Source organism: Euprymna scolopes, chromosome 1 (genome assembly GCF_053919585.1).
Source record: "Euprymna scolopes isolate OS-2025 chromosome 1, ASM5391958v1, whole genome shotgun sequence".
Lineage (NCBI taxonomy): Eukaryota > Metazoa > Mollusca > Cephalopoda > Sepiida > Sepiolidae > Euprymna > Euprymna scolopes.
The window spans coordinates 34200115-34224971 of NC_136482.1; the positions used below are offsets into that span (position 1 = coordinate 34200115).

The 24857-nt window shown below is 39.5% G+C and overlaps 1 protein-coding gene across 3 annotated transcripts in view; it reads right to left on the reverse strand.

Moving 5' to 3' along the window:
• LOC145293033 (glycine N-acyltransferase-like protein 3) overlaps positions 1–24857 on the reverse strand; it is a 97224-nt gene that overhangs the window by 44297 nt on the left and 28070 nt on the right. The window contains exon 1 of one of the 3 annotated variants that reach the window (XM_080139461.1): positions 7826–8141. The exons of the other annotated variants lie outside the window; for them this stretch is intronic. Within the exon in view, the coding sequence (XP_079995587.1) occupies positions 7826–7933 (108 nt within the window). The 5' untranslated portion in view covers positions 7934–8141. Of the gene's footprint in view, positions 1–7825; positions 8142–24857 lie in introns of those variants that run through there. 3 annotated transcript variants of the gene reach the window in all.

The following is a 24857-nucleotide window of genomic DNA, read 5'->3' on the forward strand; positions in this document are numbered from 1 at the left end:
AAACGTCTATTTTATTTAATGAATATGCCATGTATATATATATATATATATATATATATATATATATATATATATATATATACTAACAAAAGTACCCGTCGTTGACTGGGTTCAAAAACAGCCTACAGAAAATGGACTCTGGTTTATTAAAGTACTAGCGAGGGTACCCGGCGTTGCCCGGGTGTTTGTAGGTGTGTGTAGTGTTAAATGAAAAAGAAACCGGGGGGGGGTAAGATCGAACCCGAAGCCCTGAGGCGAAGTTTGAGAATAAAATCGGCCAGCCAGAATGAGTTACTGAAAGATATTTTAATTTATTTAAGTAAGAACCAAATCGACAGGTGTGCACACAGAAGTCATCGTGCGTTACGACGGGTTCGATCCTACCAACTTTTACCCCCCCCCGGTTTCTTTTTTATTTAACACCACACACACCTACAAACACCCGGGCAACGCCGGGTACCCCCGCTAGTATATATATAAAAGCTCCTTTGTGAATTATTCCATGGATTTCGGCCTTTTGGATTATTTTGGACCATCTTCCAATTACGTGATTTCCTTGGATTTTACTTGTGCAAATGGAAACTCAATTAACTTTCTTGGAGTTATATTTTTGGAGTATACCTTCATTGGATTATTTACCTTTCACCAGACTAGCCATTCACATGTAATCACCTTTTTCTTCACCATATTCCCTCTGCTTCACTTTTTGTTATCAAGTAAGATCTTTGACTTACTTGTAGTTTCATCAAATACTTTTGAATGCAAAATCCGATCCCGCATTTTGCTAATTCCTACCCTCTGATGAGAAGGAAAGTATTTCTTCAAAACTCCGCGGATTAAGGACTATCCACTTTTCAAATTAAATATGTTTTTAACTCTTTTTCAAAGTATTTTGTAACATGTTTTATTAACTGTTTGCTCGTATTATATTTAAAGCAAATAGGAAAGTCAAAAAAGTTGTATAAATGGGTGCCGCATGAATTGAACGATAATCAAAAAAATTGTCGTTGTGAGGTGTCTTCTATGCTCTTTCTGCGCAACAAAAACGACTCATTTTCGAGCAGCTTTTAACGTGTGATGAGAGATGGATCCTCTACGACAACCGATGACGTTCGGCACAATGGCTGGATGCCGGAAAAGCTCCACGACATTTCCCGAAGACGAAATTGCACGAATGGTGACTGTTTGGTGGTCTGCAGCTGGTCTCATCCGTCACAGCTTATTGAATCTGGGCGAAATACTGCCGACAAATTAATGAAAAGTATAAGAAACTCCAACGTATGTGCCTGAGATTGGTCAATATGAAGGGACCAATTCTCCTCCATGACAACGCTCGCCCACATGTTGTTCAACTGACCCTGCAGAAGCTGAATGAATTGGGCTACGAAACTCTGCCTCATCCGATAATATTCACCAAAAAGCTTCAAAAACTGAGATGGTGCCGGATCAGCCTTCAATGACTTCATCGCTTCAAGAACTCTGAATTTCTAAACTATGTTTCTTGTTGGTTCTAATATCGATTAATAAAGTTTATTATGAAAAGTGTTATGATCTTTTGAAGTTGAACGTCAAAAAATGACATTATTTTTGCACCAAAAGAGAGAGAAAGAGAGAGAATGAGAGAACGAGAGAATGAGAGAGAGGAGAAATTGTAAATTTGATATCTGTTTGCGCATTTAACAGTTTCTCATTTCTTATCTGCTGCAATGCTATACTGCATGGCACCCGACCAGACGTTGAGCTAATTATTGCATTGCATTAGGCTTACAGTTGGGGTTGTTGCTGGCGTGTTTAATTACAGTTACAAGTGCATAACAATGTTGAAATGTAGACCAGTCTAGTTAGTCTAGATATTAGACTGGCACTTGTGTGTGTGTGTGTGTGTGTGTGTGTGTGTGTGCTTGAATTTGCTTATTATTCTGTTACATGTTGGTAAATTGCGATTCATGAAAATATTTGCATTCAGAAAGAATTCATTATCAAACGTGCAATGCTATGAGGAGCGTGCAATAAGTAATGCCCCATGACCCACTTCCAGTTGTTTGATCTAGCTGAAATTTTGCATGTGCAATGATTTATATCTCTACGGGTTATGTGGCAAATTACAGCTCTGAACTAATTGGGGTTTCTGTTTTACAGGTGTTTGAACTGAGTCAGGTGTGAAATGGAGCCTGTTGAATGTCGAGTAGTTATCCAGTTTTTGTATTTGAAAGGACGCACACCACAGGAGACTTTTAATGAAATGAAAGAAACTTATGGTGATAATGCCCCATCATATCACCTTGTAAAACGCTGGCATCGTGAATTCAAACATGACCGGAAGTCTGTGGAAACAGCTCCCAGACCTGGTCGTCCCCCTTCTGCCATTGATGAGGCATCTGTCCGTCAAGTTGAGACTGCCATTTTGGAAGATCGGTGCATTACTATTCGCCAAATAGCCCAAGATGTCAAGATTAGTACAGGGTCTTGGAAACTATCATTCATGATGATTTGCATATGCATAAGGTGTCTGCCAGATGGATTCCCAGGCTGCTCACACCATTCTAGAAGCGAGAATGTGTCGAGTACTCGAGGATGAATTTGGAGATGTGCCAAGAACATGAGTCAAAGTTTTTCAAAAGACTGATTACACAGGATGAAACCTGGATCCATCACTATGATCCGGATACCAAAGCCCAGTCAATGCAGTGGAAGCACTTGGACTCACCACCTCCAAAGAAGGCAAGGGTGCAGCCCTCTGCTGGCAAGACCATGCTCACAGTCTTCTGGGACCAAGACGGAGTAGTGATGACAGATTTCCTGGCAAAGGGTACCACAATTACAGGAGCCTATTATGCTTCACTTTTGAGGAAATTAAGGGAAGCTATCAAAATCAAGAGGCGGGGCAAGATCAGCAAAGGTACACTCCTCCTGCAGGACAACACTCCAGCCCACAAGTCGCATGTCACCAGATCAGAAGCATGAGCGCGTGGTTATGAAATTCTTAAAGATAAACTAAAATGACCGAAAAATGGGCTGAAATGACTTAAATAAATAAAAAGTAAATAACTTAGAATGACTTTAATGACCTTAAGAATGACTTGAATGCTTAAAAAATAACTGGAATCCTTCAAAAACAACTTGAATGATCTGAAGAATGACTTGATTGGCTTTGAGACTGACTGGTTGTAAAGTGGGTGATCACATACTTCTGTTTTGGGGCGATTACATTTTCATGTTTTTATCTGTTCCTTTAATTTTGAAATTGTTGTGGGCGTACCGAGGTTGCTTATGATGAAAATGATTAATATCCTTAGTGTATAGCAGGTGTGTTCCAAACTTTCTATCACAACTATTGTTTTTTTATAGCCACGATGGCACTCAACTACATATTTAAGAAATGTAATGCCGGATACAAGTTTACAGACAAAGAATAAAGAAAAAAATTTCATATATATGGATGACCTGAAGTTATTTATAACTAGCAAGACCCGTTAACCGGCGTTGCCCGCTGGAAGCATGCCCCGCCCTCGTAAAAAGTTTAAGTACGGCTGTTGTTGGTATTGCCCAACACCTAACTCCCAAACCCCAAACTCCTCATGCTTTTGGAATAGACACTCCCAACATCCTCATGCTAAGAATGGCTTTTGGAATGGACGCCCCTATTAAGACACTCCATTTTGTGTGGGGTGAGTTGTCAAAGTATCTGCCCCAAATATAATCTTCATACTCGTTGTCATGATCTCCACGCGCAAATACTATGAACCAACCTTGTCATTTTGAGTGTACAGTGTCGGTCGGAGAAAATGTAAATGTTTTGGGTGTGCAGTGTCGGTCGGTTGTTGTCAGTGAATAATCTCTGATGAAGGCCTTGTGAGAACTCTTACTGAGTACAAATAAGGATAATAATTGCCGAAAACAACCATAATATTGATAATTACATGAGGACTAAGAACAGTCCTGAAAAAAACAAAGAAGTTGGATCCAAAGGCTAGACTGAGATTATACAAGTCATAATATTAACGAAAACTCCTTGCTTGGTAACATCGACTAATGACAGCTAAGTTGAAACAGGATAAAACTCGGTAATAATCCAACAATCTGCCTCATCCCCGGAATCACACACAAGAAAAACCTGTCTCTTTGATATCAGTGAGCAATAGTGTTGGTACGATTAATCAGAATCGGAATTAGGAATCAGAAAAACAAAACTTTTGAGGTGTCGGAATTGATATCGAAATCTTTTATCATTTTATTTCTGATAAACGAAAATAAGTCAAACGCAATATATTTATGTTCTAACGGTGTAAGTTTCAAATTCCCCATCGCCAGTGTTGTACCGATGTATGTTTCAAATTATGTGTCGTTAATGTAGAGCGGTAGAAGGATCCCACCATTTTCCCAGCGACCTTGGCAACAGACCTGATGTACGTGTTCCATTTCAGATCAGGGGTAAAGGTCAAACCCAGAAGCTTGTCAAAACATGGAGCCTCCCTGAGACGAGAGTCATCCATTTCAATTGATGCCAGATGGGGATCAGGGCGTTGATGATGTAAAGATAGGAGCTTGGTTTTAGATGCATTAAAAGTAACCAGTCACCTCTTCCCCCATTGTACCACACGCTCAAAGTCAGAGGAGATAGAATCAGAGAGAACTTTGTCATTTACGGCCTTTGATGTGTTGCCATAGATGGTCGTGTCATCAGCATAGATGTCACCGAATGATTTAAAAGAGAAATAAATTTTTATCTGTCGCAGAATTTCAGATTAATTAAAAGGAAAAGATTTTAATAAAAATATTAAGAAAAGATTTACTCAAGATACACAGATGGGGACGTATATAAATATATTTTTTAATTCTGTAAAAATATATGCACATGGGTTTGACAGTAATTTTATAATTGAAAAAATCTCTTATTAAATATCCGGAAATATAAAGGATTTGTAGTTGAAATATGTAATTATATCGGAATAGGGAATTTAGAACATAACCGGCAATGGTATTGGAATCAGAGAAAGTTTTTAGATCGTCTCATCAAAAGTTTGCACCATAGAAAAAGTTTATGACGAGGACAGTGAGTACCGGGATACTGGCTATGGGACCACTGACTTTACAATGGGAGAGGAAACCATAGTCAAACACATCAAAGAAATTATGAACTAGAGCAAAACTAAACTGTTACATTAAAGCTAAGAAGAATGGAATAAAGATAAAGCAGACACATAAAAAGTGAACAGACTCCTCACATATATCTCATAATAAAATTGTTCAGAGAAATATTATGACTGTTGTTTACAGTGATAAAAAAACAGAGGCATTTGAAGATCTGTCAATAGGACTTTAGAGAATACTAACGGATTTTAACAGGTAATGATTCGTATGAGATAACTGAAATAAAAATACAAAGTAGAAAATGCCAAGCCGGATAAAAGTTTACTATCACTCACAGAAGAATGGACGCTTTAATAAATATAGACGACTTGAAACTTTTTGCAAGAAAGAAAAAGGAGCTAGAGACGCTAATAAACACAACCAAGATCTTCAGTCAGGATATTCAAATGGAATTCGGAATGGAACAAATGAAGCATGTATGGTCCCTCGGGAGTGCACAGTAAAAGAAACAGCCCCCCTCATTTAGTCCCAAAAGCCCCAAGGGGACTGGTGAAAATGAACAAACGGTGCAATTTTAAGCCTTGACATATGTAAATCTGAGTTCTGCACGATGCAAAAAAAAAGAAATAACAAAGTCCATGATTTGCCCCCCCCCTATTTAGCCCCAAACGTTCCCAAGGCCTTAACATATTTAAATTTGAGTTCAGCACCATGCAAAACTGCTAAATAGACATACACAGAAAATTTTGGACAAATATGGTAAAATAGTCCCAAAAATCGTGTTTTTATTAGCCCTAAAAAAGCCCTTGAGGCACGCCCAAGTATTATCGTGAAGTATAGACAAACAAAATTATATAGAATTCAGTTAGTTACAACTTTTCAGAAAGTTTTATAAAAATCCAAGTCATCAATTTTTTTTTAATAAGCACAAAAGTGTCCATTTTCGCCTTTTTAACCCGAAAGGCATCCCTAGGGGAGCAACTGGAGTTTTCCAGGATAATCTGTTCTGTTACTTTTTTACTCAAATCATGTTTAATGTTTGTGTGAAATTTAAAAAAAAAATTCAAGGCGTAGTTATTGAGAAAAGTGTGGACAGACAAATGGACGAGAGTGAATTTGCAGGTCCAGCCTCCTTTTGTCAGGGGAGGAAAAATGTACACTGCTGATTATAAGAAGTGGAAAACTGGAGGCAACGAAAGGTTTGGCCCTACCAAACAAAGGAGAGATGACAACACTAGGCGAACATAAAACTCCAAATATTTGGGAGTACTGGAACAGACACCATCAAAGCAACAGAAATAAAAGAAAAAAATAAGGGAAAAATTTATGGAAACTAAATTATATAGTCAGACCCTAATAAAAGGTATAAACATGAGCAGTATTACTAGTACTGCTCTATACCATTTTATAGGCTAGACCAAAGAAGAACTAAGGCATCTCAACCAAAAGATCAGGAAACTAAAGATCATGCACAGTCTATTAAACCCAAAGGATGATGCTGATGATGAAGCAAAAAGAGATGATGATGTTAGGTGAAAAGCAAAGATGTAGAAAGAGGATTGCTTTGCATAAAAGACTGTATAAACGGTACAAAAACTAATTATAAAAATACAAAACACAGAAAGGATATGAACGCAGCAAGAGTAAAAATGAAAAAAAAAAATGGATAACAAACGGATAAAGAATGAGACGTTGAAAGAATAAGAAGAAAAGTAATTAGACGGACGTTTTATAAGGTTGACAAAAGACGGAACAGACCGGTAGCAAAATTTGAAGACGGAAATCACACAATCCTATGAGACATGAATGTACAAACAGATAAACCGCTCAAAGTAAGATCAGATAATTAACAAGAAAGAAAAGTTTTGTCATATCGTAGAATTCACCGTTTCAGCAAACCACAGCGTGAATAATGTAAAGGAGACGGGGAAGCGAAGTAAATACACGGTACTGGCTTGAGAGCTGAAAAAAAATAATAAAGATGAAGAACACTAGGAAGGAGCACTAGGAACTATCCCGATAAAAAAAATGGGAGAGATTGGAATCAAGGGGATCAAGACACTGCAGTAAAAATAATAAAAAACAGCTGAAATATAAAGCAAAACCGATTAATACAGAGCTACAAACGATATAAGCGGTCATAAAGAAACTGCAAAAGTAGTAAAACAAAAAGAATATAGAAACATAGCATGGATTCAATAAAATTGAAACAGGATTATTCTAAACTACCCCCCCCCAAAAAAAAAAAATTTGTTGTAGTGTCGACATCACCTGGCACCACACGAAATAGTAGAGAAGGGACAAGAAAAGTCGAAGACCGAGAAGAGAAAGCACAAACCAAACCTCCATTGGATACGTGCGAAGAGGGCTGAGATCTTGTGAAGGATTATTACTACCCAAATTTCAGTGAAGGCCAATGGTAGTTCCCAACGAGAAATCAATGGCAAACGGCTGCTGCGAAAACGCAAATTATTTTGCAAATGTTATCGAAAGCGGTGAAGAGTACTGGGAGTCTTGGTTAATTGTTGTCACCCATACTGCAGAGAATACAACAGATTATTGTCAGTGAGCAATCTCTGACCTGGATGAGAACCAGTGAAGAAGAAGAAGAAGAAGAAGAAGAAGAACAAGAAGAAGAAGAAGAAGAAGAAGGAGGAGGAGGAGGAGGAGGAGGAGGAAAATAATAATAATAATAATAATAATAATAATAATAATAATAATAATAAAAACTAACCTGAAAAGACTGGTCTCCGAAGTGTTGGAGTTTTTTTAAAAGTTCTGGTATTTGAGTATGCGCTAAGAGGACAGGAGTCATATTGGAAGAATTTTCAATTTTCGACATAAATTTTCAAACTGATTCTGCTTTTTAATTTTCTGTGGTGGACGGACGATTATTTTTGTTCATCGATGTATAGTCACGTTTGTTCATTTAGGTATACACACTTTTTGTTCATCAGGGTATTGTTACTTTTGTAATGCAGTCAATTTACACTTAAGTGCTAGACAAATGGTTTTCTGTTTTTATATGTGAGAGGAAATCTAGAGAAAGTAATTATATCTCTTCTAAATTTTACGTCATAACGTCACGTGAATCAGACTACTATAGTTAACCAATCATTAATGCAACATGTTAAGGCGTGTGTCTGTCATGAATTAGTGCGTAAATAAGAAAATGGCGAGAATGAATAATATGCATGAATAACTTATTGATAAAAAAAGTGCAAGTAAAATGATTGCAAAACAGCGGTGTAGCAGTTAAAGGACTTTTTAATTTGTTTTTGGTTTGACGACGAAGTACTTTTTCAGCCTTTTAAATTTGGAGCTTTTTCACACATTTTTTGACATACATTTTTTTTATAAGTGAAATTTAATTGTTTTATTTTTTTATGCTGAATAAGTATAGAGAGATTTGTATGCATGACGTAGTAGTCACGTCAACAGTTTCCACTAGGAATGGAAAAAGCTGCATCCACATATGCAAATATAAAACACGCTCATTTTTTTATATCAGACATCCTCTTTCTCCTGTTAAGAATGGCTTTCCTAATTTTTTGAGGATGCTAAAATGTACACAGATTAAAGTAAATGCGATTATAGTAAAGACAAACACACAACATGAAAGTGGGTAAAATCAAAGAACACGCGTGCAAAAAAAATGTTAGTATAACAGTTTGTCTTATACAAATTGTAAAAATATAGACAAAATATAATTTTATTTAAAAACAAAACAAAATAAGTACAATAACAATAGAGTGGCGAACTGGTTACTGATACAGACTGGCAACATGGGTGCGCAAAATTCGAACCTACTTACTTAGGGTTTTAAGCATTATTCAAGTGGTCTTTTCCGTAAGTACCCAAAGTTTTTCTGGAAAAAATTCTAACTAGAAAATATTGTGGGGAAAATGTCGTGAAACGTCAGCTGATTCGTTTTTAATGAATGCATGACTTTAAAAAAAAATAACAGCAGTATCAAGAGTAGGTGGGCTTTCAAAATGCTGGAAATGTGTTGGACGTAATTTGTATCACTTTACTGACGTACATTCTTTCTATGTGAGGTAATTGTTGTAGTGACACTGATACGTCGACTTTGAATCTCATAATGAAAGCTGGGAATTAACTCCCTGTGGTCGGACTCCCGTGCTCAGGCCAAGCAACTGATCTCTGACTCCTGTCGGAAACTGTGGCTCGTAATGTCTAGTCGACTGGGAGACCTCCACATTGAATTCTGTGTAGAATTCTGCTGAAAAGCAAAACCATGCTTGCATGCGCCGAAAAGAAAGACAGACAAATCAGGGTTCTATCTACTAAAAATTAATTTCACAAAAGTTACAGATCTTTTTTACATATGTACATCGTTTAGTCACCAAAAAAATTAAAGTTTACAATTCTATTTATTTCGTCACTGGATTGCTATTCAGGGTGGCGGAGGGGGTTGTCAGGCGTCAGGAGCTGTATTTTCTGAGATTTCGGCATAAAATCTGTTAATTTCGAGCGAGTATTGGCTTTTTATAGTAAGTCATAGGTTGGGGTTTGACGATCCACCAAACCAATCAGCGACACGTTTCCCGGGGAATTCCTATATACATATGCATGTCTGCACTTCCCCAATAGTCTAGAATTTTGCAATCTGAGATCAAAATGAAATCATCCTCCCACGACCTGGGAGGTCAAAACCTATCATTCAGAAAGCCAGTCTGAATGAGTGTTTTTCCAGGTTAGCCAGTACAATTCTCGTTCAACAATAAAGTATATATCTGTTTCTTTTTCAAGTGCAAACATATCACTGTTGGATACCCGCCGTTGTCCGGGACTCAATCAGACAATCTTATCATATTTACCCGGTCTTCCTCAGGTTCCAGGAGGGGTCTCAACCTCCCCAATGGGGAGCAAATCGCTCCCTCAAGTCGATCATGTTATATTCGTCTCCTTTAGACCTATTGCTTCGATAGAACTAATGGAGTCTAATTCTCAACGCACCGCTCCACCCTTCTTCATAGCTCGCCACCACGTTTCTCACACCTCCATCGTTGGTTTACCTGTCAAGAAAAGATAATATATACACAGTCTGATAGCCACTCTTCAACCAGGGTTCTCTCCCTTTTTCCATATAAAGTTCATAAGAAATTCATTTCACTGATTTAAAGAAAATCAAACGTTTATAAGAAATAATAAAATGCAGAAGTTTAGGTAATTAAGTCTCTCTTTCTTTTCACATGCAAGTTTTTGTTAGTTCTTTTTTTTTTCACAATTTACAATAATAACTCAAAGAAAAAAATCACCATTTATAAATATAACTCACAGGATTTTTTTCAGTTTGTGAATCCCGTATTTCTTAGTTATCAACTCAATTAAATTGTCATTCTTTTTTTTTTAATTCATAAAAGTTATCTCCCCTGTTAAAAAAACGTTTGGTTTTTTTTTTTCAAAAAAAAGTTACTTGATTTTCTCAAGGCTTTATAAGAGTTATTTCCCTTTTATCGTTTTTTTTTCAGAAATTCAGTCACCATTTTACAAGATTTTTCTTTTCACAGAGTTTCAGTCACAATTCACAATTTTTTTTTTACTTTGTTATTAATAGCACAGTCTCTTAAATAGAGGGTATACAACGCTTATCAGGGAAGTTAAGGACCCGTTTTTTATAAAGCTGGGGGGTTCTCTCTCACCTTAAACAGTCGTAGTTGAAACTTCACCTTATAATCAGGGTTGCGGAGTCGGATGGTGAAAGTCCGACTCCGATTCCTTGAATTCCTAGAATTCCAACTCCGACTCCTTGAATTCCTAGAATTCCGACTCCGACTCTGGCTCCCATTCCTTTGATATCTTAGACTCCGACTCCGACTCCCAACTTCGACTCTGACTCCCGACTCCGACTCCCGACTCCAACTCCGACTCTGACTCCCGACTCCTTGACCCCTATGTGAAAATCTATTCTGCAGGTCCGTATACCAGCCTCCCACACCTATTTAGCATGCATTTTATTATTACCTTTCATGTATATCATTTTTTACGTTTAACATTCACTTGTCTGATAAATATACTCACATATACAGTCTGCCAGCTCTATTTATTTATTTATTTATTTAACGTTAACTCCTAACAAGGCATATCACCACTTGGACGAAAAAGGCTACTTTTTGGGACCATGTCTAGGAAAGATTAGCAAGATGTCGGTTTATGTTACCTTTAAACTTCTGCATATCAGTATGACGAGGAAAGCAGGTAGCAGGAAGGGAATTCCAAAATCTTGCTGTTCAAGGGAAGAGACTATTAGAAATTAGAAATAATAGAAAGCTTTTTGGCATCTAGGGATCTCAACAGTGAATGGGTGAGATTTTATTACTAAACGGGTTTGTCAGGGATATGTGCGGGGTACAAGTGCAACGAGTTCATCAGAACACATTCCATTAAAACAGAGATGCAACATTGTGACGATGGGGGCTTAGTTGATAAAGTGGGACCGATTAGATTGACAAATCTTTTTTGTAACCTATCCAAGATGGAGAGACTAGTGGTAGATGCACCAGCCTAGATGTGGCAACAATACTCCATGCATGAGTAAATGGTGGCCTTGTAGAGGTACGGGATACCCTCAGGTGTGAGTAGTCTTCTAGCTCGATAGAGGGAACCCACCATCTTTGCAGCAGTCTTTGCAATAACCTCTATGTATTTGTTCCAGTTCATATTGCCCACAAAGTAAAATATGGTAAAATAGCCCAAAAAAGGAGGTTGAAGGTAGAATTCTCAGGTAGGGTGTTATTTTTCATCGATATAAGTGGTTTAAGAGGTGTCTTGTAATTGTTAAAGGAGAGCAGCTTAGTTTTCCTAGCATTAAATGTTACCATCCATTTGTGTCCCCATTCAACTATGGTCTGGAGGTCATTTTCTAATACTTTTTTGATTGTCTTAAATTTATGTACATTTGTTCTTCCCTAATGAATGTTATAGAGCATTGTATCATCAGTAAGTATACCCATCTCGGACACAATATTATCAAGGAGGTCGTGTTTTAATATCAGGAATAATAATGGTCCAAGGATCGACCCCTGAGAAACTCCTGCATAAATGTTATGCTGCTTGGATGTATGTCCATCAATAACAACCTATATGCTTCTATTGTCTAAGATGGATCTAATTATATTTAGTATACATCCATTTATAACATACGATTTAATTTTCATTAGCAACCCTTTGTGCCAGACTTTGTCAAAGGCCTTGGATGTATCAAGGACTACAGCTGTGGCTCCACCCGCTTTATCCAATACATGGTAAATTAATTCACAGATAAATGTTAAAATATATGCATTAGATGACATTGCTCGAATCCATACTTTTTATCAGAGAGAAGATTTGCTTTTGTGAGGTGGTGAATTAGTGTTTGATTAATTAAGGTCTAAAAGATTTTAGTGAAGAAGGGGAAGAGATTAATGGGACAATAATTGAGAGGGTCTGTTCTTTCATCAGAATTCCTGTATATTGGTACCATAGAGCCCATCTTCCAGCTATTAGGGAGCAAGGCATTTATTGTAGAGCTTGGAACTATGGGGGCTAGCTCAGTTAAACATTTCTTAATTAGTATAGCAGAGATGAGATCAGGCCCACACGCTTTTGAGGTGTCTAAGTTTTTTATGATATTGCAGACATAAGAAGGGGTGATTTTTACATCATCTAATGTGGCTCTTGTCCGCATAGGGAAATTTAAGAGGGAGTTGTTGGTTGGCTCTAAGGTGAAGTTAGAGGCAATTGCCAGTACAGCAGTTCCACCTTCTCCCTTATCGTGCATGCAACCTTCTGGTTGTTGCTCAGTGGAGGAATTACTGATTGTCCTTTATTCACTACACTAGTATAGATTTTTTGGAAATCATGAGTTTCTATCTTTGGCGATTCTATGCATTCCCTGATTATTTCAGCATGCTTTCTTTTGGCTGTCACTATTTCTCTCTTACAATGATTTTTAGTATCTACGAATTTTGCCTACTTGTATTTGACTTATGATGTACAAACTGGCGGAATGCATGCTGTCTTTTGCCATAGCAGCTGCACAATGTGTAGTGAACCATGGGAGTAAGTGGAGCTTGCTATAATACTTCCGTGTGGGAACATGTGCTTTAATTCCCGCTTTGCACCATTCAGTTGTCTCATTGGCACACTGTTCAGTAGGAAGAGAGAAGGTATCAGTACATGGGGCATCTCAAATTTGTTCTCTAATGGTTTCCCAGTAAGCCCTGTTGTAGTACCTTGTGGTTTTGAGCAATGATTCTTCACCTTCAGATTGGGATTTAAATGTGATGTCAACTGATACCACTAGGTGGTATGCGTTTCCAAGTGGACTGTGAACATTAATCACACAATCCTCAGGTAGTGTGGTGAGGAATAGGCATAGAAATGAAACCTGCCGAGGTTCACAATCTGGTAGGCCAGTTAGAAACATTACTGTCTATGTGAGGGAATGGGTTATAGAGAAGCTATTAGCCAGAGCGTCCAGCTGCATCTGTGTAACCTGAGAAACCAAGCCAATTTTTAAAGTGGACATTAAAGTCACCAAACGCATGAATTTGGACATTACTATCCAAGGAGAGTGTGCATCTATACTATCAGAGACATGATCGATTAGGGTACAATCCTGACTTGAGGGAAAACAGCAGAGAAAATATAAGTAACTAATGCAGTGATTAAATGTTAGTCGAAAGCACTTAAAAGCCTAGCTATCCGACTCAAGATTTTTCTCTCTAGTTTAAGGGAGGGTGCTACGAATATAGACTCTAAGCATACATCTATCGGAGTCCTTACAGCAAAAAGTGAAGTATACTGTAATGTTAAAGTATTTTTTTATTACATTTTCACCTCAAACAAGGCACATTGCCACTTAGATAGAAGGAAGAAAGACAACTCATGTAGACTAATCTACGGTGTAATTTCGCAGAATTATGTACAAATGTGTTTACAAATCTCATTCAGTTTTTTGTAAGTTTTTTTTTCAAAGTCTCGAATCTCTTCACAGACAGCGACAGACGGTTGGATGAGGGAGGTGGAGAGGTCCGCTTTCCAGGGAACGGCGGTTCTATACGATCTGTTCTCACCGAATTCAACAAGCAATCTGCTTAATTTTAGCACGACAGTCGTATATATAGTAAGGTATGTGGATGGGGTGGAAACTTCCCCCCAGCCAATAAGATTTCGCCACGAAATCGACACGAAATCGCCACGAAATCGAAAGCCCCAGGTCCCTGGGTGGGCACAATTCCCATACCTGAAATCTGAATTACTAATTCTCACGATTTCCAAGGCCAGGTGTCAATTCTGAAATCCGACCTTGAGATCACTAAGACCAGACAATGTTATAAGTGAAATTTCCTGTCATCAACTTTTTAGCTGCAAAGATATATTTCTCTGGTTTCAAACAATATCTATTTTGACATGAAATAAAATATATATATTTATCTTCTCTATCTTAAATCCTTGGGTTATTTTGCGTCACCCGGGAATGATAAGCTACCTCAGCATAGTTCTAACGCTCCTCAATGGGGGGATTACGTTACAGACAGTAACATTCCCGACCCGTCTCCCAGATCGCCAGGAACAACAAGCCTCACTACTCGATCTAATTCTGACAATAGATCCTGAGAATTGTGTAACAAATGCTGATTGCCCACTCGGGAATGCTGATCATGCTGTGATAATGATAGAATCACTCTAAACTATTGACCCCAAGTTGAAGAGCCATTCTCAAAACGACAACATACTAAAATAAGGCTAACTGGGATGCCATTAGAGATCGCATCAGAAACGCTCCATGGGGAAATATCTTTTCTCTTCCTGCAGAATAGTGCGCAAATGAAACTACTGGATGTTTCAAAGCAGCAATTGAAGCACATGTTCCTACATGGAAGTTCTATAGCAAACCCCACTTTTCCCAATGGTTTACTTCTACTTGCGCAGCTGCCATTGCTAAGAAACAACATGCATACCGTAGATTAATCCAGCATAAGTCCTGTACAAACAGACAAAGTATATAGAAGCTAGAAGTAATTGTAAGAAAGAAGCAGCAACAGTTAAGTGTGAATATACTGAAACCACCAGGAAATGTATTGAAGCGCAGAAATTAGGAACTCATTATTTCTGGAAAATCTACAATAATATAGTAAATAATGGGCAATCAATAATTCTCCCACTCCAACAATCATGAGGTTGTTTGCACAGCAACTGAGAAAGCTAATATGTTTGCCCGTTATTTTCCCTCAAACTCTACCTTGGACCCAGCAAACCATTCCTGCCCTGATTTTCCTCTGTGGACAGAAACCACACTAGATGATCTGAAAATCCCCCCTTTTCAAGTGCATGATATCATAAAAGCCTAAACACTTCAAAAGCACGTGGACCTGATCTCATCCCGGCTGTGCTATTAAAAAAATGATCCGGCTGAGATTACTCCAGTTCTCTCTAAACTCTTTAACAAATGCCTTAACGAATCTTGCTTTCTTGACAGATGGAATACTGCTTCTGTGGTACCAGTTTACAAAATTTCTGGCGAACGAACTGACCCATTAAATTATTGCCCAATTAACCTCCTCCTGCTTTTCGCAAAAATATTTGAGTCTTTAATTAATCTAGCTCTAGTTCATCACCTTACAGCTGCTAAACTTCTGTTCAATATGGATTTAGGCAAGCCCGTTCTACTGCAGATATTCTAACTCTAATCTCTGAACGTATAAACCAAGCACTGGAAAAGGCAGAGGAGGGGAGGGCAGTAGCCCTATATATATCTAAGACATTTGACAGGGTATGGCACGGCGGTCTTCTCATGATAATAAAATATATGGTATTACTGGACGAATACTTAACATAATTAAATCCTTCTTAAATGAGAAAAGAATCCAGGTTGTCCTCAATGAGCGTATGTTCAAATAATATAATATAAATGCAGGTGTACCTCAAGGACCGATCCTTATCTGATAAAATTGTCTCTGATATGGGTATGGTTGCCATTGACATCATGCTCTATAGCAGGCACGTGGGGAAAACTAATGAGCACATATCTAAGACAATGGCGGAAACCCTAGAGGAAGACCTTCAGTCTGTGGTGTAATGGGGTCATAAATGGATGGTGATGTTCAAAGCAGCTAAGAGAAAGCTCGTTTCCTTTAATAATTACATGAACCCTTACCAACCATCAATAGCTATGGCTAAAGATACATTACCTGAAAGTACTTAATTCAAACTCTTCGGCTTAACGTTCACAGAGAACATGAGTTGGAACAAATACATCGAGATCATTGCTAAGGCTGCTGCAAAGAAGGTGGGCTCTCTCTACCGTGCTAGAAAGTTACTTACGCCTGAAAGTGTCCTGTACCTCTACAAAGCCACCATCCGCCCATGTATCGAGTACTTTTGTCACATTTCGGCTAGTGCATCTGCTACTAGTCTCACGCTCCTGGACAGTGTTCAAAAGAGATTCGCCAACCTGATAGGTCCTTAACGGTTATCTAAGCTTCAGCCCCTGTCCCATCGACGAAATGTCGCATCTATCTGCTTTTTTTACAAGTATTTTAACGGTGGATGCTCTGACGAACTCCAAGCTCTTGTACCCTCTAGATGAACATACCCCCGACAAACTCGACAAGCAGCGAAGTCCCACCCCTACAAAGTAGAGATTCCCAGATGTAAGAAAGCCTTCTACTCTAATAGCTTCTTCCACAAAAGTGCTAGACGTTGGAATTTTCTTCCGGGTTCCTGCTTTTGTTTTGTTTTATACATAGGCATCATCACTTATCGAGGCCAATAGGCCACTCGGGGATGAGGGTTAAAGAGCGTTTAGTAGAAATTGGACAAAATAGTAATCGTTAGTAATGGGAATTCGGTAAATGTGTTAACTTATATGGAATGGCTCATCAAAAACTTTTTTACGTTAGACTTGAAGATAACCATATTGTAGTCAGCTGGAAAGCAGGAAAATGGAAGACAATTCCATAGGCGTGCAGTTCTAAGAAAGAAGCTTTGTTCATGGAATCTACGTTTAGGTTTAGGCACAGATAAAGAGTGGAGGAAATTAGTGATAGTGTTTTCTGCTAAACGAGTGTTTCTTGTAAAAGTTTGGCCAGGGGGGACCATAGATTGGAGCTCAGCCAAGCTCTTGCCATGAAATAACGATAAAACAGAGACAAACTCGCAACATCTCTTCTGTGAAAAATAGGTTGCAGGGAAGAGGAAAGGACATCCCCTACGAGGCTACGAAGTCTATTTTGAACTCTATCAAGGCAGGATAAGTCCTGTCTAGCAGCTCCTGCCCAAATGTGGCAACAGAACTCTATCCTTGGAAGTACCTGGCTCTTATAAAGGTAGAGAATTGCATCAACGGTGAGATATCTACTGGATCGGTAGAAAGATCCCACCATTTTCCAGCGGCCTTGGCAACAGATTTAATGTATGTGTTCCATTTAAGATCAAGAGTAAAGGTGAAGCCCAGAAGCTTGTCAAAACATGAGGCCTCCTCAAGACAAGAGCCATTTATTTCAATTGATGCCAGATGGGGATCAGAGCATTGATTATGTAATCATGATTCTCTTTCCTCTGATCTTGAGAAAGTGGTACAATGGGGATTCTAAAAATACTAACGACGTCGGACTCAAATGTTATCAAGCCTAAGGAAGTGTCTAACATAACACTTGCAACTGAAAGGTTCACGGTAACTAAAAAAAAACGCAGATCATTACGGAAAAAAAAAGAGTTGAAAAGAAAAAGTTCGTCACGACTTTCAAAGATAGCGTTGTACTTTTGAAAAAAGAAAAAGGTTCGTCGCGACTTAGAAGGGTAAATTTTTATACTTTTGGAAAAAGAATTCGTCACTTGAGATTTTCGCTGCTAAAATCGGGCGTTATTTATTTCTCTGGAGAAAAATATACACTTTATACAGTTATAAAAAAGTAACTAAGAAAAAAACGTCGAAATGACACACAGACACTAACCACCGAAACTCAGAAAAAATAAAAGCACCGAGCGCTTGTTTCAGATGTGGTGGAATACATTGGGTAAGGGATTGCCCATTAAAAAAAAAAAGATGCCATTTATGCAATAAGATCGGTCATAAAAGTTCGCACTGAATGAAAACTTAGAATAGAAGCCGTTTACGTCAAACCAGAATTAAGGACGTCGTAGATAAAAATCTACGCAAATATGTAATGGTTAACATTTCCGGCAAGGCTATTAAATTCAAATTAGACAGTGGGTCGGATCTTTCAATAATAAATCTCAAAACGTGAAAAATATTACGAAAGCCGATTATGTTAAAAGCTAACAGAACGGCGACGGGCGTTAATGGTTCAAAAATTCATTTTGAAGGTGAATTAATTATAAACGTCACTTTACGGGGGAAAACAAAAAAAAACTAAGATTGTATGTGCTAAGACATAGTGAGAACCTGTCCGTCTCTGGGATCTTCCTGTATCCACATTCTGCAAGAAATAGATACCCGCCCATCAGAAACGGAGAAACTTATAACTTGTTTTAAAAAAGAATTCACAAACGTATTTACTCCTGGGGAGATGTACAAAAATGGCCGCAGATTTTAAGTTGAAACCTGGCACACAACCGGTGTTTAAGAAGAAATCTGATCTGAAATGGAACACGTACATCAAGTCTGTTGCCAAGGTCGCTGGAAAGATGGTGGGATCCTTCTACCGCTTCAAAAGATATCTCACTACTGATGCGATTCTCTATCTATATAAAAGCCAAGTACGTCCAAGAATGGAATACTGCTGCCATATCTGGGCAGGAGCTGCTAAAAACGGCCTATCCTGCCTTGACAGAGTACAAAATAGACTTCGTGGCTTAGTGGGGGATGCCGTTTTCTCTACCTTGCAACCTCTCTCCCACAGAAGAGACGTTGCGAGCCTATCCTTGTTTTATCGTTATTTCCATGGCAGGTGCTCGTCTGAACTCCAATCTCTGGTCCCCCCTCGCCAATCTTTCACGAAAAACACCCGTCTAGCTGAATCTACTGTGAAAAATTCCCCCACTCTTTATCTGTGCCTAAATCAAAACGTAGATTCCATGAACAAAGCTTCTTTCTTTGAACTGCACGCCTGTGGAACTCTGTTCCGTCTGCCTGCTTCCCACCGGACTACAACTTGGATGTCTTAAAGTCCAACGTTAACAAATTCCTAATGAACCGCCCCCTTAAGTAAACACTTCATCAAATCTCCACACTAACGTAATATACTTGCAATAACCCTTATCCCTGAGTGGGGTCCGGGCCTTGATAAGTGGTGACCACTGTGTAAAAAAAAAACAAAAAAAAAACGTAATGTCCCGTTCGCTTCCTTGAACAAAATAAATCAGGAACTAGACAGATTAGAAAGCATCGATATACTGGCTAAAATTGAATATAGTGAGTTGGCTGCTCCGGCAATTTACGTAAAGAAAAGGTTCAGGGAAATTCGCGTTTGCGCCGACTTCGCGACCGGACTCAACAGATCCTTAGAAGATTTTCACTATTCATTACCTAGTCCAGCAGAAGTGTCACGAAATTAAATGAATGCCGGCGTTTTTTTCGAAGATCGACCTAATCGACGCTTACCTACAGATCCCGGTAAACGACAAAAGCGCTAACCTCCTCTGTATTAACACTCATCGGGGTTTGTACAGATACGAAAGACTCGCGTTTAGTATCAAGGTGATACTCGCAATATTCCAGCAAGTAATGGATACTATCCTGTCCGGTTTGGACACCGCAATCGCATATCTTGATGACATTATCATAGCGAGCAAAAGCAGGGAGGAACATGAAAAACATATCAGACAAGTATTCAGTCGAATACAAGATTATGGATTTAAGATCAAAGCTGATAAATGCGAGTTCTTTTTACAAACAATGAAATACCTGGGTCAAATAATCGATAAAGATGGCAGACGCCCAGACCCAGATAGGGCGATCGCTATTAAAGAAATGCTGGCACCAGTAAACATAACTCAATTGCAAAGTTTTTTAGGTTTGGTAAATTATTATTAGGGGTTCATCCTAAATATTCACAAATTGCGTGCACCACTTAATAAATTGCTGAAAAAGGATAAGGCTTGGGAGTGGACAGAAGATTGCTAGACATCATTCTAAGAAATAAAAATAATCCTTACTTCAAAACTATTCCTAGCACATTTCAACCCGCAGTTGGACATAATATTAGCTAGCGCCGCTAGTCAATATGGCGTCGGGGCGTGCATGCTACATCGAATGCCGGATGGCTCGAAACAGCCTATTGTTTCCGCATCACGGAATTCTTGCCAGCGGAAAAGAATTATTCTCAGATCGAGAAAGAACCCCTAGGAATTATATTTGCAGTTTCAAAATTCCACCGGTTCTTGTACGGAAGACATTTTTTCTACAAATGGACCATAAGCCGTTGATATCCATTTTTGGATGAAAAAAAGGACTTCCAACATTCACTGCGAACCGACTATTAAGATGGGGAACTATTCTGCTGAACAATTTACAATTTAATTCCTCCCCTCAAAACAACTAGCCCATGCAGATGGTTTATCGAGACTGGTTCCTGCCAAAATGGAATCTCTTGAAGATTCAGTAATCGAGGCACTACGTATTAATAGTGATGTAAAAACCATGATAAACAATATTATCCGCGAATTGCCGGTCACACTTCATCCCTAAATGACAATTTCATTCAAACCACGAAGCAGAAATTAGCACTGAGTGACACCAGTTCAGACATTTTTTCTGGTTGCGACGAAATAGTGTTATACGGTGAAAGGGTTGTCATCTCCCAAACCCTTCCAAAAAGAATTCTCAGGGATTTTCACATGGGACATCCAGGAATAAACAGAATGAAAAGCCTAATGAGAAGTCGTGTTTATTGGCCAGCTATGGACCAAGATATTACCGACATGGTGAACAGATGCAAAGGCTGTGCTTTGGCTGAAAAAGCACCACCGATAACAGATAAACCTTGGCCTAAGGTTGAACAACCATGGTCGAGGATCCACATCGATTATGCGGGACTTGTGGAGGATTTTTACTACTTGATAGTAGTTGACAATTACTCTAAATGGCCAGAGGTACTAAGATGCAAAAAAAAAAAAAACGACCATGGCAACAACGACAATTTTTTTATTGGAATTGTTTGCTCGGTTTGGGGTTGTAGACTGTCTGGTTAGTGACAACGCTACACAGTTCACCTCGACAGAGTTCAGAGAATTCTGCGAGATGTATCAAGTCAAACATATTACGACACCCCAGTAGCAACGGCCAAGCATTAAAAAATGCGTCCGGTACACCGACAGAAAAGACCCTTCAGCAATTTCTGCAGGTTTACAGAATCATGAGAAATCCGAACAAACCAGATGCGGGATCTCCAGCAGGAATCATGTTTGGACGGAAAATAAAATCCGTATTTGATAAACTGATACCCAAACACATAGTACATAACAGAACCTTTACAATGTCAACGAAACGGTTTAACAGCGGAGATAACGTGTATTTTAGACATTTTAGAAATAACGTTTCTTTTTGGGAACAGGGCACGATCTTACGAAGAATCAGCCATGTTACATACATCATTTAGTGCCCAAAGTTCCAACATAAGAGGCACCTGAACCAAATCAGGAAACGCTTCTACGAGGATCAAGAAGAACCACCACAGGACGGCAGAGAGGCGATTGAAACTGTGTATGACTGTTTTGACATAGGCCCTCCAAAAGGGATGTCAGAACCGAGACGCTCCGGCAGAAAGAGGAAGCACACAGACCCCTTGGTGGTCTTCCCCAAAAGGAAGAAATACTGATTTTCACAACCGCGGAAATCAGCTTGGGAGGGGGTGTTGTGGGGGAATCACCCTCCAAATGGACTGTTCTATCCATTATATAAACCATAGACCTTCTGATCCCAGGTGTGGATTAAAAACCAGAGCGATCCTCGCCTGCTCGGTGACGTTTACTACTCTTTCCAGTTGTAACCTTTTTACGTTGTTGTATCAGTAATACATTATTTAAACTCTATTCCGTTGTTCTGTTTTCTTTGTGGCTTATTGCAAGCCATACCAAAAAGAAAGAGGGCTGGTCTGCTCTACTATTCGATAATAAGGAGTCCAACGTTTATCCAGCTTCGCCTCTCGAATTTGCACTTTATAGTACATCTTGAACTCCACCTCCCTTCTATCTTTATTCACTCGAGCATGGCCTGGACAAATCTCTTATGTTGCTGTTTCAACAATAATTGGTGATGCTCATCCCCCAGATATTTCCTACACGGTGTCAAAAGATTGTCAATCAGGAGAATCACATCCTCCCAAACCCAATTCAAATTGCGAAAATTCCGGTTTCATTCATCGTAAACCTCACTGCTGCTAAGACGTGTAAGGAACCGATCCCATTCCACCGGATTATCAGTAACAAGCTTACTCAGGATATCCACCAGCGTCTTGTGAAATCGCCCGACCTTGGAGTTACTCTGGAAAGGGGAGGTCAACACATGCTGGACGCCAAGCTCATCTTATTCACATTCTCTGCGCCATTGTCGGTGACTAATTGCTCTGGGGACCCACACCTCGGATAGATCTCCCCCAGGATTATACCGGCCACCGACTGGGCGGTCTTATCTGGCACTGCGTAAGCCTCTGACCAGTTAGTGAGCCAGTCCACTACGCTCACGATATATTTATTACCACGCTCTGTTAAGGGTCTAGGGATGTCCAGATTCATCCGTTTCTGCCGGTGAAGCAAACAGTTGATATCTACTGTGAGTCTGACATTTTACACACCTGTTTACTCATTCCACAACATCCTTGACCAGTCCCGGACAATAATAGTTTCTAAATATCAACTGATAAGTTTTTTCGATCCCTAAGTGTCTTGCTCTCTCAAGGCCTTGATCCAGGATTTCTCTCCGGAGTTGGGCTGGTACCAACATTTTTAATCCCATTTCTCCGTCCCGACCAGCGATATAATACAGCCGGTCGTGGTGGAGGGTGTATTTTTGGGTTCGACCTTCCTCCACCCAGGCTCTTAACACTGCTAATTCTTTATCTTCTTGACATCTCAATAATTTCGACCCAATGTGGGTCGACTATAGGTTCAGCTTCGGTTACATCTGTCTCACACCAGTCCAGTCTTTCCCATACGGTGTGGGCATTAATCACTCCTACCTGGAAAGCCATGTTATCCACCCTCGGTTCCAATCGGATGGCTTCGGATTCCAACTGCTCTGAAATCCGGGACAGAAGATCCGGACAGGTATTCTCCTTGCCTTGTAAATATTCGATTCAGCACTGATATCCGGACAACTTGAGTGCCCACTGCTGGATCTTCTTGTTTGTCCAATCCGCATCAAATAAATATTTCACCGGTTTGTGGTCATTTTTTACCACAAATTCAGCCCCACTCAGATAATAGTTTAGCATTTGTATCGCATATACAATCGCAAAAGCTTCTTTCTCAATCACTGGCCACCTCTGTTGGATTTCAGATAACTTATGCGACAGATTGGAATTTCCTCTGGTACACCACGCACGGGGCCTTCCTTCTCAGGATACGGTTGGGTCAGCACCGCCCCTATACACGTGTCACTCGCGTCCGTATACAGAACCATAGGCTTACTTAGGTCAGGATACGCCAACAACGATATAGCAGTCAACTGCTCTTTCAGGGCGTCAAAAGCCCTCTGACATTCCGGGGTCCATTTATAACGGGCATGCTTTTTCGTTAACGCTATTATGGGAGCGGCCAATCGGCTAAACGCAGGTATAAATCGGCGATAATAGCCAATCATTCCAATGAACCCTCGCACTTGTCGCACGGTTTTCGGTTCAGGTGGAGACCTGATAATTTCTACCTTGTCTATATCCGGTCTTATTCCAGCCTCGTTAATAACAAATCCTAAATACTTAGTTTCCTTCTTAAGAAACTGACACTTGAGCAACTTTATTTTCAGTTGATGTTGGCGCAACCTCTCAAATACTTCCCTCAAATGTGCAAAGTGCTCCTCAGGCGTTCGTGAGAAGATTAGAATATCGTCCAAGTATGCAACCACAAACCCCTCCAACCCCCGTAAAACTATCGAAATCAATTGTGAGAAGACCCCTGGTGCATTACAGAGGCCAAACGGCATAACTCTAAAATTAAACAGTCCTGCATGACATGCAAACGCCGCTTTCTCTTGATCCTCCCCAGCGAGGGCTACCTGCCAGTAACCTGATCTCAAGTCCAGAGTGGTAAAGCATCTCGCTTTACCCAACAAAGCCAGTATGTCATCTATTAGGGGCAAAGGCATCGCTAAGGGTTTGGTAATGGCATTCAGCTTCCGCAAATCCACACAAAATCTATGTCCCCCGTCTTTCTTTTCCACGATCACCACGGGGAAACTCCATGGTGAGGTGGAGTGTTCAATTATTCACGCCTCCAAAATCTCAGACACCGCCCCCTCTACAATTTTTCTTTTATGAATCGGGGTTCAGTAGTGTTTCAATCTTAGCGGTGGGTGGTCTCCCGTATCAATCTTCATCCTTACTGTGTTTGTACATCTCAATTCCCGATCGCCGGAAGCGATAATATCTCGATTGTGCTCTAGCAGTTTTATTACCTCCCTTTGGTACTCAGACGGTGCTATCACTTCCTCTGATTTTATTCTTGATTATTCCCTCCAATTCCTTCTCGCCTCTCTACCCCAGGTCCCTATTCTTTGAACTGTCTCAACAGGGTAGGCTTGTCCCACCTGGGTTCTACGTTTAACCGTTTAACCCGTACCATATTACAGGAATTATTTAACA